The sequence below is a fragment of the Hyperolius riggenbachi genome, chromosome 12, assembly GCF_040937935.1.
Source record: "Hyperolius riggenbachi isolate aHypRig1 chromosome 12, aHypRig1.pri, whole genome shotgun sequence".
Lineage (NCBI taxonomy): Eukaryota > Metazoa > Chordata > Amphibia > Anura > Hyperoliidae > Hyperolius > Hyperolius riggenbachi.
In genome coordinates this window covers 82,083,995-82,098,890 of record NC_090657.1, presented here as the reverse complement: position 1 = coordinate 82,098,890, position 14,896 = coordinate 82,083,995, and the positions used below count along the sequence as shown (strand labels likewise).

Here is a 14,896-nt window from a genome sequence, read left to right as displayed (position 1 = left end):
AGTAAACCATGTATTTGTCAGGGTTGTTTCCTGGGAGCTATTTAATGCACGCACCCACTCTTTCTCACTCACACATCTCTTTTAGTGTATATAGCTGAGTAATTTATGGATTAATTTTTTTTTTAATTTTTTTTGTGGGTTGAAAGAAATGTTCTTGTTTTGTTTTAAGAATTTACTATAACTTGCTTCTGTGGCAAAATATTACACATTTACCACTCTTACTGTAAAGAATCCCCCTTTCTAAATGTCTGTGAAAAATTCTTCTGACCTCCATATTTAATTTATGTCCCTATGCTTTTTGTACAGTCATAGGAATAGAAGTCATTTGCAAGTTAAATGAGCCTGGTTTGTCTAACCTTTCTTTCATCCCTGTTGGCTGATTGATTTGCCTGCTCAGCTGCAATGAATCATATGAAATCCAACGCAATGTTATGAATTTTAAAAATAAAGACATGAACGAGGGTGATGAATAGGAGCTAGTGAGCCCCAGGATGGGCGAAAGAGCCTAATAAACAGCAATAGATCTAATGCTCAAGAGACCCTATAATAGTAATATACTAGCCCAATAAATGTGTGCTAAACAGTCCAAGTTCATATCCTAATAGAAAATACAGTACAAATCTAAACTGATATGACTAATTATGGTAGATATACAGTATACCTAATATTTTATTAGGTTATGGACTGGGACTGTTAGGCATGCATTTTAAAGGCAACTAGAAGTGAGAGAGGAATGGAGGCTGACATGTTTCCTTTTAAATAATGCACATTAGCCGGCTGTCCTGCTGATCCACTGCCTTTGATACTTTAAAGGATACCCGAAGTGACATGTTACATGAGATAAACGTCAATGATAAATTCCGTCAATGATGAATTCCGTCGCTATAAAATTCCGCCGGATTTAATGTAGATCCGCGGAATTCCGTCGGAATTTAAAAAAAAAAAATCTCTCTCTCTCCTCCTCCGTCTAGGGAGTAAGACAGATACCTACTACACACTGAGACATGGGTTCAAATCCTGGCTAAGGTATGTAAGCTGGCTTTTAAAAAAAAAAGTACAAATCCTTAATCATGCAACTTTTTCTATTGGATTGGTCATTATGGTACATGCTAGGCCAGCTTTAGCATGTAGTGTGGTTGGTGGTCTAGGGGGTAAGACAGATGCCTACTACACACTGAGACCTGGGTTCAAATCCTGCCTAAGGTATGTAAGCTGGCTTTTAAAAACTGCAATTCCCTACAGGATGATACAAATGGATGGATGGAGAAGAGGAGAAGAAGGATTTTTTTTTTTCCTATGCCGGAAAATTCCACGGAAATAATATTTCCGCGGAATTCCGTTTGAGAGGAGGAGGAGGAGAGAGAGAGTTTTTTTTTTTTTCTTTTTCTTTTTTTTTTTTTTTTCTTTTTCTTTTTTTTTTTTTTTTTCTTTTTTGCTATGCCGGAAAATTCCACGGAAATAATAAAATTTCCGCTGAATTCCATTTGAGAGGTTTAGCAATTCCGTTTCGACTACCGGAATCGGAAATGACCCAATTCCGTCCGGAATCGCGGAATTCAGCGAGCATCCCTAATCACTGCCCATACAATCCTTAATCACTCTGCAACCGCCTAACGCAGATTGAGGGCCTCAGAGTGGCTCTGTTGTTTCTCCGTGCCACCATATGGCGTCTTCGCATGAGAAGCGAGTTCTGACGGGCGCTCGCATGAGCGCAAGCTCCCGACATTGTAAACACAGAACCGCAGTGATCAGCCTGCCAGCCCGTGATTGGACCTAGCAGGCTGGTTTTAAGATTTATAAGGCGACATTTATTTATATAGCGCTGCCATCTTGCGCAGCGCTGTACAGAGGATCGCCCTGTCACTAAACTGTCACTCGGAGGAGTTCACAATCTAATCCCTATCATGGGCATATGCCTATTCAAGTGTAGTGTAGTGTATGTATCTTTTTCTAGGGCAGGTTGGAGGGGAGGGGGGGGCAATAAAAAATAGTTTTTATTTTATTTTTTTTTCATAAAAATCAGGCCTTTTTTTGATTGATTAAAAAAATTAACAGCAGAAATCAAATGCCACCAAAAGAAAGCTTCATTAGTGGGAAGAAAAGGAGGTAAAATTCATTTGGGTGCTAAGTTGTATGACCGAGCAATAAACCGTTAAAGTTGTGAAGTGTTGAATTGTAAAAAAAATTGCCTGGCCACTGGGGGAGTATAAACCTCTAGTCCTCAAGAGGTTAAACAGTAATGTACGGTGTCCATTGCATTGCTGTTTTCTAACATTATGTATTGTACTGCTAATCTTATGAATGACTTATGCCCTTTGTAATTGTTTTATTTTCTATTCCTTTCAGCGGCTGAAGGATGAAATAGCAGAAGTTACAAATGAAATTGAAAATCTGGGATCCTTGGAGGAAAGGTGAACTAGATTTTCATAGAGTGATCAGCAAACATGATAAAACATTAGCAAGCCAAAACAAAAACTGACACGTTAATTCAGCCATACAGTTATCTGCAATGATTTATATCACTCATTGCTTGATTTTGTATAACTGTAATTTTGTTTTATTTATTGTGTTAGGACTTAAAATGAACCCAAGGTGACAATAAACTGATGAAATAAACAATCATATGTATCTGCCTACGCCTTAAAATTACTTTTTAAGTATCCCATGGGATGGGGGGGGGGGGGGAGTTATATTTAAAAATGTACACAGTAGGTTGAATGGTTTATTGTTTCTAATCAGTGGCAGCTTATTAAGTGTCACAGAGTTAGAAAAAGGTCAATAATTCTTGTATTTTATCTCTGCCTTTGGAGAGATAACGTTGTATTCTGCCAGGAAAACTTTTATGGCTTTAATTTGCTTATCAGTGATGTTTACTATATTCCCGACTAGGCACCGACAAGACAGAAGCTGTCACTTCCATGCCTGGTCATTAATGTTTTGTACTGTACATACACATGTTTATCTCATCATGTCACATGTCGCCTCGGGTACACTTTAAAGTAAAGATTTTAAAAAGGAAGGAGAAGGTATCTGTGCAAGCACTGAAGTTGTATTGAGGTGTATGCAAGCAGAAGAGGGGAGAGTACACAGTGATTGTGCAAGCAGAGAAATTATTTTCAGTAATATAAAAGTACATTTCTCAAGATGGTCAACGTTTTTCTAGATTTTGAGCAGTGATGGGCTAATTAAGTGCCACACCTTACTATTTCTGTATAGAGTCATGCTATCCCTGCCTCACTAACTTATTCATTGTTCAACAGGAAAAATCTACAAAAGAATAAACAAGTTGCAATGGGAAGAAAGAAATTCAACATGGATCCCAAAAAGGTATATACTATGTATTTTCATGTCTGCAGTTAAGCAAAACTAAAGCGATTTTTAAAAAGAAAAAAACACAAAAAACCCATCCTTCTTGAGACTACAGAGGTGAACAGGACTGTCTGACAGTTTGCGGCCTTTCTCCTTTTCGTGCATGAGCATGGCCGCACTGCGCTTGGCCGAGCTTACTGTACAGGTGTGGCTGCGAGAACATATCCAACAAGCTCAGGGTCTCTGTGATTCTCTTATGAGAGAAAGATCATTTGGTAACATGATTCATACTGACTTGGACAATGACCAGATGAACCAGGAGAAACTAGGCCAGACTGACAGTGTGTGTGCTACTGGAATAAATAAACCAAGAAAACAAGGAAGTGATGGAGTGGTACAACAGTAGGCCTAATGGGATATATATGAAGCAAATCCTGGACAACTACAGGAAAGCTTATGGTTCCTATTCAGTTTACTTTGTTTTCCACGGGAGATTTTCACACTTTTATTAATACATCCTGTTTTAAACCCACAGCAAGAAAGAAAATGCTTTCATTTTTAGTTGTCCGGTGCTGAAACCTAAGCTGAAAATGTAACTCCTCATGGAAAACTCTGGAGTTCACTGAGGTGGCTGAACAGTGTAATGGTTAAGGGTTCTGCCTCTGACACAGGAGACCTGGGTTAAAATTTCGGCTCTTCCTATTCAGTAAGCCAGCACCTATTCAGTAAGGAGTTCTTTGGGCAAGTCTCCCTAACACTGCTACTGCCTACTGAGTGCGCTCTGGTGGCTGCCTCGCAAGCGCTTTGAGTCCGACAGGAGAAAAGCGCTATACAAAGAAAGGCATTATTATTGAATGAGGGGGCCTATTTCTCAGGACCCCACAGTGTATTAATTGAACAGGACTCTTGGAACATTTATCAATGGGATGATGAAGGACAACACTGGCAGCCAAGTCAAGACCGCTAGTACATGTGGTCATCAAGGGAGACTATTCCAAGTTGATGAATTGTCCCTGCTTCTGTTCTGTATAAGCTTGAATCTCATCCAGATAATCACAAGGCCTCAATCTGGATGCAAGTTTAAGAGTGGACCTACCATCTGATAAGCAAGACATCAACATACTAATCAATCTGACAGAAATTTAACAGTAAGAACATTGTGATATAACTTAGGCAGGAGAAATATGGTAGGAGGGTGGTGAAAAGAGGAAAAATGGTTGAGGAAAAAACTGCTGGTGGGAACATGAACAATGCAGACTTGCTACAAGGACCTTGGAATTCCACAGTTGAGTGGCTACCATGGTAAAGCGACACTCAACAATCAAGCTCAATATCAAGATCCACACCTTTAGCACATAAGCCCTGCTAGTCTACAGATACCCACCTTGTATTGTAAGTTGGCTAAAGGAGGATATGGGGGCTGCTGATGCAAATTTTAAGAAGCTCGTCACAACGTAAGGGGGTTTCCAACCTGATAACATCTAGAGGTTGTACACCAGTCAGAAAGAGAGCAGGTAGAGTCCATGAGTATTAATGCCTGTCCTGGACAAAATCCACATCCTCTCCGATTTTCCACAGTGCGGAACATCTTGTATTTTTTAATAATACTTTGCACTGTAGCCACTGGAACTTGAAAACATTTAGAAATGGCCTTGTAGCCCTTTCCTGACTTGTGAGCAGCCACAATGCGCAGCCACAGGTCCTCACTGAGCTCCTTTGTCTTAGCCATGACCGTCCGCAAACCAACTGCAGAGAGCTGCGGTTATTCATCTGTTGAGTTTATTAAAACAGCTCTTCCCAATTAATCAGGGTAATTAGAATGCTTTAGAACCGCTTGCACTATTTGGAATGGTATAGAACTTTCTCCCACAGACTGACAGTTTGTGAGGGTATGAATTATTTTGGACTGGACACTTTTTGCTCAAATGTAAATAAAGCTGAGAAATTATTCCCCCCCCCCTCCCCCTACAATAATGCCTCGTGTACATAGTCTTATTTTCTTTTGTGAGACCCCTATGTCATTTCCCATCAAAAAATTACATTCTGGTTGAATAAAAGTAACTTTAAGTCAAAACTTGCCAGAGGTATGAATAATTATGGGCAGCACTGTATATATAATATATACTGTATATTCTTTACTCTTTACATCAACTGGAAGAATATATATATATATATTTTTTTAATTTTTAAAGAGCATTGATGGGGAGGTCACATAATTGTGAGTAGGATGGTTAAAATGTCTGTTCAGGAGCCTTTGCACCAACCACAACCTGCAGCAGATGCTTCCATTGTTGTGGTCCACAGCTGTGTGAGAGCTCAGTGTGCGCCTTGTCCCACTGCATTCTGAAAAGCATGATTGTACAAAGTAAGCAGTAGTCCAGCCACATTGACACTGCTATGCTGCCTTATGCTCATCTGCTTTTAGGTCACGAAAGTACATTTATGAAAAGGTAATAATGTGGGCACTTTGGTTACAGAACTATTAGATGTACATTTTGACGCAAGCCTTGAAGATGGTTAAGCAAAAATGTTGTTGTTCTTGCCTGCAGGGCATCCAGTTCCTGATTGACAATGAGCTTCTGACGAATACATGTGAAAGCATTGCTCAGTTCTTATACAAGGGAGAAGGACTAAACAAGACCGCTATCGGAGACTATTTAGGAGAACGGTAAGATCATGAATGCTATTACAGGTAGTCCCCGGTTAACAAACAAGATGGGGACTGTAGGTGAATCTGTTCTTAAGTCAGAACATTGTGCCATCTCTGTCCCCTGTACCTCCTCTCTGCTCCCCTGTGCCTCCAGTGTTCCCCCAGTGTTCCCCTCTGTGTCACCTCTGCCCTTTGTACCTGTTTATACAAGTTTAAAAGCCATTTTTTCTTTGATATTTTTAAGATCGATTTTCTCAAAAACTACAAGTCCAATTTGAGAAAAAAATTTTTTTACTTGTTCCCATGGAAACAGAGAATCTATGCCATTCGGCGGGTCGTTCGTAAGTCGGGCGTTCATAAGTTGGGGGCTACCTGCATAAACATATTTTTCACTATACTAAAGCATAACTAAATTGAAGAACAAAAAAAAGTATAGAAAATAATTGCTCGATCGCACTGGACGGAAGATATTGTGCGATCAGCAGCAGGTCGAGAGCGGCAGTAGCAGGGTTCCATCTGGGGACGACTGATGCAGAGTCTTGGCAGCAGAGCTAACTCTTACCTAACCTCCAGCGTGTCTCATCACATGTCCGGTGTCTTCTCTCCACGCCTTGGAGCTCCGCCTTGTGTCTACTTTCCCAGGAAGGATGCCTTTGTCATGTGGCAAATGTTAGAGGCCCAACGCTAGAGACCCAGCAGCATACATGCTGGACCTCTAGCGCTTGTCACATGACACAGGCGCCCTGGGAGAGAAGACACAGCGAGGAGCACCGTGGCATGGCAAAAAGACAGAGGGGGAGGCACGCCTGCGTACAGGTGAGTTAGTTCCACGGACAAAACCCAGGGGAGCACATTAGATGGGGGAGGCCCGGGGGTACGGCAGGGGGGCTAGAATAGATTTCCAATAGATTTCATGCTACTAACTGTTGAAAATATGTGTACAGTGTGTGGGCAGCTAATAGAGCACTTTCTGATCAGATTTAATCAGAGAGGGATCTATCTGATGGTCGATCTGGTACCCATCTTCAAGTATATGGCCACCAGCTATTATCTCCTGGAGAATATTAAATATTGTCATGATCTTAGTAGTTAATGTGGATGGGTCAGACAGCCTGTAAGAATGTTGCCAGTGAGATTGCTCTTGATAACTGATGATCAGGTTGATCATTGCTAACTACTCCATCCTTCTTTTCTGCAGAGATGACTTCAACATTCGTGTACTTCATGCCTTTGTGGAGCTCCATGAATTTATGGACCTTAATTTAGTGCAGGCACTACGGTAAGTTGAGGTTGTACATGTGATATGTGGGGAACTAGCTGAAATTAATACCACTATGTAATGACAGATAATTACTGTGTACCTTTTTGTCTTCCAGTCAGTTCCTATGGAGTTTCCGTTTGCCAGGAGAGGCTCAGAAGATTGACCGCATGATGGAAGCATTTGCCCAACGCTACTGCCAGTGCAATCCAGGAGTTTTCCAATCAACAGGTGCTCTTCTTCTTATACATTTCTGTTTTCCTTCATCTAATATTCTTCTATTCCCCCTCACTTATTTTCCTTTTCCTCCTCCTCCTCCTCCTCCTCCTTTCCTCCTCCTCCTCCTTTCCTCCTCCTCCTTTCCTCCTCCTCCTCTTCCTCCCCTTCCTCTTCCTCCTCTTCCTCCTCCTCCTCCTTCTCTTCCTCCTTCTTCTTCTTCAGGGGGAGGTGGGTATCCCTATATATTGTCTAGCGCTGCGTAATATGTTGGCCCTTTATAAATACAATAAATAACTCTCATGTATACAATATAATTGAGGTACCAGTGTAGGTATTTTGCCTGGCTGTTAAGTACCTTAAGGCTGTTTCCAAAAACAAGTCCTTGAAGTCATACAGAAGCCATGCAGGCTTGCAGAGCTAAGCAGAGTTTGATGTCATTGCACAAGTGGGTAGCATTCCCGATTTCCAGCAGTCCCAGGTTTAAATCTTGTACAGGACACTATTTGCACACAGTCTGGGTGGGGTTTTTCCAGGCACTACAATTTTTTTTTTCCCGTCATCCCTAAAGCATACAGAAAAGTTCAGTGGTTTCACTCAAAATCCTTTGCCTACAACAAGGACATATGATATGCCATACGTAAGCACTGACCTTAGCTGACTGTAACTAATCTTTCTTCTATAATGGTCATAAATGAGACGTTCCATTTAGTTTTGTATATACAGGAACCAGTTGTAGCATTGTTGTTGGCAGAACCATCCAAATAACCCTTTGTCAGCAATACTCAAGAAGCGATTGTAATCGAAACAAAACAAAACCGGAGCAGCCAAGAATCTGTAATAGCTAAATCCCTGCATTTTTATAGATGCTTCAGATTTATAGATACTTCTATGTACTTTCAAGACAACCATGTAATTGGTTTAGAATACAAAATATTTGATCTAACTAGTGTTAGGGGCAGCAGGGACAGTCATACTATCCCAGGGAAAAAAACGTTTAAGTAGATAACTACTTGTTCTAATTACATATCATATGTATTGTACTGTCCACGTTTGGATTTTAGTGAATTGTATATAGTAAATAAAAAGGATTCTGTTTTAGGAATTTGCCATCTTAATTCCCTCTGACTGAAGCCAATACTGATGCCATTTCCTGCCTTACTTTTTTTTTTCGCCTAGAAACTGCACTGTCATAGCTAGCTTGCTTTGTAAACACACATGTGAGCACAGCATGGATCAGATTTCAGCAGCTCACTGAACTGCATTAAACCAATCAGTGAGGAGCAGGAATGTGGGACGGGTAATAAGCTTCCTTCTTGTTGACAATGGAACAGATAGAGCTGTGCAGACAGAGATAAGATGTATTACAGCAGAAACATTTCTGAATAGATTGGAGTGCTTGCAATGCAGGGTAAAGCTGAGTACACACGTACGATAACGATAGTTCAAAAACGAACGATAACGACAATTGGACCGATAATCGTGCGCTCCAAATTTTCCAACGATCGTTTTTGGGACGATAACGACCGTTATCGTTCAATCCGACCGATCCAACCCGGCGGATTTTTTCGAAAGATAATCGTTCAATCGTTGCAGTGTGTACAAAGATCGTCCGATAACGCATGTTCTTATTGCCTGTCATAACGTCACTTCCGTTTGCGCACGCATTTTTTAATCGTTCGTCGTTCAGTACTTTATACTTATATCGTTCATGTGTGTACACAATCGTTCATTACGAACGATCTTTTCCGTCTAATTTGAATATCGTGTAAACGTCACGAATCGTTCGTAACGAACGATCTTTATCGGACGTGTATACGAACCTTAAGGCTGCAGGCTGCAAAATAAACATGGAGCAATGGGTAAATGGAATTAGATTTTGTGGCTGACCATCCCTCTTTAAGGTACCAAACAACTTTTATTTTGCTTTTAACTACTTCCTACCTAGCAAACCGTATAGTCACCTTGTTTCTGGCAACTGAATTTGCCAGAACAACATGAATATTACCGGTAGTCTGTTTCTTCAGATGAGCCCAGCGTGTGTGTTCTCATCACCGGTCTAACACCCTGATGCCTGATCGCAGATTCCCCCCCCCAAACCAGTGTACTTTATTTAAAGTGGAACTGCAGTGAAAATAATGTAAAGAAAAAAGTGCTTAATTTTTACAATAATTTATAAACGATTTAGTCAGTTATTGCCCATTGTAAAAACTTTCCTCTCCCTGATTTACATCCTGACATTTATCACGTGGTGACATCTTTACTGTTGGCAGGTGATGTCTGTGGAAGAAGATGCTGATTTTTTTGACAGTTGGAAACAACTATAATTGTGTGTGTGTGTGTGTGTGTGTGTGTGTGTGTGTGTGTGTGTGTGTGTTGAATGGGATGAAGTTCAATCCTTGGTTACAGTTCCTCTTTAAATTAGTGACGGGTGTATGTTTATATGTCAGTAAGCTCGCTACACTGACCACAAGTTGATATTAACAGTTCGACCTGTGCTGTCTTCCCTTCAGATACCTGCTATATATTATCTTTTGCCATCATCATGTTGAACACCAGCCTGCACAACCCTAATGTCAAAGACAAGCCAGCTGTGGATCGATTCATATCCATGAACCGTGGAATAAATGATGGAGGGGACCTACCTGAGGACCTGCTGAGAGTAAGTGAAGATAGAAGCCCCAGTGCACTGACAAAAGGCCGTTTAACCACTTGAGGACCCACCCTTTACCCCCCCTTAAGGACCAGCGCTAGTTTGATTGATCTGTGCTGGGTGGGCTCTGCAGCCCCCAGCACAGATCAGGGTGCAGGCAGGGAGATCAGATTGCCCCCCTTTTTTCCCCCCTATGGGGATGATGTGCTGGGGGGGTCTGATCTCTGCTGCCTGCGAGTGGCTGGCGGGGGGGGCACCTCAAAGCCCCCCTCCGCGGCGAAATGCTCCCCCTCCCTCTCCTACCTGGCCCCCTTTGGTAAGCCGGGCTGCACAGGACGCTATCCGTCCTGTGCAGCCAGTGACAGGCTGTCTCCTGTCACATGGCGGCGATCCCCGGCCGCTGATTGGCCGGGGATCGCCGATCTGCCTTACGGCGCTGCTGCGCAGCAGCGCCGTACAAATGTAAACAAAGCGGATTATTTCCGCTTGTGTTTACATCTAGCCTGCGAGCCGCCATCGGCGGCCCGCAGGCTATTCACGGAGCCCCCCGCCGTGATTTGACAGGAAGCAGCCGCTCGTACGAGCGGCTGCTTCCTGATTAATTAGGCTGCAGCTGGCGACGCAGTACTGCGTCGCTGGTCCTGCAGCTGCCACTTTGCCGACGCACGTTATGAGTGTGCGGTCGGCAAGTGGTTAAGAAAGGGGTTTGGGGTCTCTTCCGGGCTCAGGACTTCCGGACTGTGCCGTGTAGCTAGGGAGAGAAATCTGGAGTGCCTCAATAAAGGAGTATAAAACTCTTGTTTACCAGTATACATATATTTAGAAATCCATTTCAAATCCTGTATGCTTGTGTTTGGTCATCCTTAAAGAGACTGACGAAGAATACTGAAGCTTTGATACTTACCCGGGGCTTCCTCCCGCCCCATAAACATGTCTGAGTCCCACGCCATCCTGCCACGTTCTTCCGTTCAGCCGCGGTGAGCCCCAGTGACAGGCTCAGTTGATACCAGTTAGGGTCTACTGCGCATGCGCAGACTTACCGCGCATGCGCAGTAGACCCAGACTGATGTCACTGACGGGAGGACGGCGTGGGACTTGGACGTGTTTATGGGGTGGGAGGAAGGCCCGAGTAAGTATTAGGGCTTTAGTATTCTTCGTTTCTGAGCCTCTTTAAACATTGTATTGCATTAATATTCAAGGTTTCTTTGAAGTATTGGAGGATTATTTTCAGATTGAATACTTAACTTTCAGAATTTTATACTGGTATTTTAATTTTTTTCAACAGAATCTTTATGATAGTATAAAAAATGAACCGTTTAAGATTCCAGAGGATGATGGGAATGATCTAACTCACACTTTCTTCAACCCTGACCGTGAAGGGTGGCTGATGAAGCAGGGTGAGTTTTTGTAACCGTGTCTGAATTTTAAATGTTAAATATATTTTAAATTAGCTTTCTATGTTACTTTTTTTTTTTTTTTTTGCACATAAGTTATGCCAAAGTAAAAATAAAAACAAAAAATCCAGTTCCACAAATTCGTTTCTAGTGAAGCTGACCTGTTGAGAGATTTGCTTATAGAATGCCATGATTAAAAACTGTAAAGGTAGAATACATTTTAATGTACATTTGTCCCGGAGTAAATGTACTTTGAGTTATTTCTTATGCAGCTGTTGCTTCCAGTAGGTATTAGGTAATATAAACTTGACAGCTCTGAATAGTTTTCTCATGGGACTTTTAGACTTTGTACATTTCCTCATGGAGGAGTGTTACATTTTTTTTTTCTTTTCAAAAGCACTACCAGAATCTTGTTCTTAAAGGGAGCAAGGCCAGTTTTCAAAAAGGTCCTTTCCGGGGAGATCTCTTGAAAAATATAACCAAAACCTTTGAGGACAACTGAAGTGAGAGTGATATGGAGGCTGCCATATTTATTCTAGCCTGCAGATCCTCTGCCTCTGATACTTTCTGCCATAGACCCTGAACAAGCATGCAGCAGATCAGGTGTTTCTGACGCTGTTGCCAGATCTGACAAGATTAGCTGCATGCTTGTTTCTGGTTTTATTCAGACACTACTGTAGCCAAATAGATTTGCAATGCTGCCAGGCAACTGTTATTGTTTAAAAGGAAATAATTTTTGCATCCTCCACATTCTTCTCACTTCAATTTTCCTTTAAAAAAAACCTGTACTGAAAAAAGTTCCCCTGGGAGGTACTCACCTCAGTAGGGGGAAGCCTCTGGACCCTATTGAGGCTTCCCCCGTCCTCCTGTGTCCCACAGCAGTCTCGCTGCAGCTGCCGGAACGCACAGGCGACAAATCCGACAGCCTGTGCAATATTTACCTCTTCTGGCTCCAGCAGGGGCGCTGTTGCGGCTTTTCCAACGGAAATAGGCGAAAATAGCCAGTCTCCGTCGGGTCCGCTCTACTACGCAGGAGACTTGCGCCTGCGCAGTAGAGCGGCCCAACAGATTGGCTATTTTCGCCTATCTCCGAGGTGGAGAGCAAATACTGCGCCTGCGCTGGAGCCCGGGAGGTAACTATTTACATTGCCGCCGCTCCAGGAGGATTTTCACCGTCCACCCGAGGTGAGTACCCCCCCATGGGAGGTTTTTCCATTACAGATCCCCCCCCCCCACCCCACCCCCATAATTTTTTTAGAAAAAGGTTCAGAGTCATCCATAAGCGATGCCCCTCCCTCCCAGGAACTCTGAAACATTTTCTTAAACTTCTTCTAAATGTTTGCAGCATTGATGAATTCTAATATAATCATCCATTCACCAGTGCTATTTAGTAACTTGGTGGATGATCATGTTCTGCCTGCAGTCCAAAACCTGTCAGATCTGTCAGCCTTTGAGGGCTGGTGCACACCAAAACCCGCTAGCAGATCCGCAAAATGCTAGCAGATTTTTAAACGCTTTTTTTTATTTTTCTATGGCGTTTTGCTAGCGTTTTGCGGATTGCTGCTGCGGTTTTCAGTATAGTAGATTTCATATATTGTTACAGTAAAGCTGTTACTGAACAGCTTCTGTAACAAAAACGCCTGCAAAACCGCTCTGAAGTGCCGTTTTTCAGAGCGGTTTGCGTTTTTCCTATACTTAACATTGAGGCAGAAACGCACCCGCAATCCAAAAAATGCCTCACCCAGGCATTTTTCGTTTCTGCAAAACGCCCCCCGCTCTGGTGTGCACCACCCCATTGAGATACATTGACCAAGCAGATCCGCAGCCGCAAGCGGATCTGAAAACGCCCCAAAAGCCGCTCGGTGTGCACCAGCCCTTACTGACAACTGTCAGCAACAGCAGCCTAGGAGAACATTCATTTATAGTGCATTTTACACTGGGAGAAATTAGTGTTTATTTTTAAATTTAATTTTTTTTTTAAGGCAGTGGTCCTTTAAAGTAAAGCTGCATAAAGCTGAAACTTGCTGGTTCATACATGTGTTTGTTCTTCCCATGTAAATGTGTATTTCTCACTATGCATATTTGACTGTTGCCTTGGATATGTGGTTAGCTTTATTGCTGCTTTGCTGCTTGCCTCCCTAAATTAGTGGCAAAATCTTTCTTGCTGCCTCTTATCTGATGTAATTGTATTACATCCAGTTACATCTTGTCAATGTTGACAACCACTTATGAACAAATATACTGTATAATGTTGGTCGTTTGCCCTGCAAATGCCTCCGCGATCTGTCGCAACACACATGAGGTAATTCATGAGGTAATTTACCAAAAATAGCGTTTCTCATGGAAATTAGGGAGCATGTTAGCACATAATTTACCTATCAGTTTAAGACCTGCCTGTGCCTGGAGGTAAAGTCAATTTGTATGCATTTTGCAGTTTTTAGTGGAGTTCCTATTGCTGTTTAGTGTTCCTACTCAGGCTGTGTAATAGAAAAGAATAGTAGAAATAAAACTCCAATTATTTACTGGATATTTTTTTTTATAAGGGCCGCTTATGAATATACTTTTAATAGGTTGCTACATAATCAAATACACCTCCCCCCCCCCCCCCCCCCCCCTCAAAAACAAACCTCTTCCAAAGACTATCCTAACTTATGGAAGACAATTAAGACAATTAACCTCTTGACGACCAGCTAACGCCGATTGGCGTAAACTGGTCGTCTGCGGGTTACCATGCGGCCTTTCCATGTCAGTTCACGGAGGGTGTCTCCGTGAACAGCCGGAGAGCCGCCGCTCACGGCTCGCCGGCAATATGTAAACAGGCGGGGAAGAAATCCCCGCTGTTTACATCATACGGCGCTGCTGCGCAGCAGCGCCGTAAGGCAGATCGGCGATCCCCGGCCTCTGATTGGCCCGGGATCGCCGCATTCTCATTCGCCGGCGTCTGTTGTAGGCGGCGCAGGACGGATCTCCGTCCTGCGCTGCCCATAGGAGGAAGGGAAACGCCGGAGGGGGACGGAGGCGGAAAATGACTGCGGAGGGGGGCTTTGAGGAGCCCCCCCCGCCGAACGAACAGAGCCGGCGGCGATCAGACCCCCCCAGCAGGACATCCCCCTAGTGGGGAAAAAGGGGGGGTAGTCTGATCGCCCTGGCTCACTCCTGATCGGTGCTGCGGGCTGGAGAGCCCAAGCAGCACCGATCATTGCAGGAAGCCCTGGTCGGCAAGTGGTTAAAGAGTACTATTAAAAATCTTTCAAGAATTACTAGGAAAAAAAAAAAAAAAAAAAGGAAAATACCTCATAACGTATTTAACCCACAATTTTTTTTTTTTACCTCACACAGCTACAGAATTGAGGCCATATCATCGCATCACAACACAGCAATAATATTCCTATGGGAAGGGTCCTGTGGGCATAATG

The 14,896-nt window shown here is 42.9% G+C and overlaps 1 protein-coding gene across 2 annotated transcripts in view; it reads left to right on the top strand.

The window, feature by feature from the left end:
* LOC137542078 (cytohesin-1) overlaps positions 1-14,896 on the top strand; it is a 60,748-nt gene that overhangs the window by 26,059 nt on the left and 19,793 nt on the right. For both annotated transcript variants that reach the window (XR_011025351.1, XM_068263718.1), the window contains exons 3-9: positions 2,347-2,411; positions 3,261-3,327; positions 5,859-5,977; positions 7,158-7,238; positions 7,336-7,448; positions 9,947-10,095; positions 11,372-11,484. Coding sequence is in view for 1 of the 2 variants with exons in the window: in XM_068263718.1 (XP_068119819.1) it covers positions 2,347-2,411; positions 3,261-3,327; positions 5,859-5,977; positions 7,158-7,238; positions 7,336-7,448; positions 9,947-10,095; positions 11,372-11,484 (707 nt within the window). In the remaining variant the exon portion in view is untranslated. The remainder of the gene's footprint in view (positions 1-2,346; positions 2,412-3,260; positions 3,328-5,858; positions 5,978-7,157; positions 7,239-7,335; positions 7,449-9,946; positions 10,096-11,371; positions 11,485-14,896) is intronic.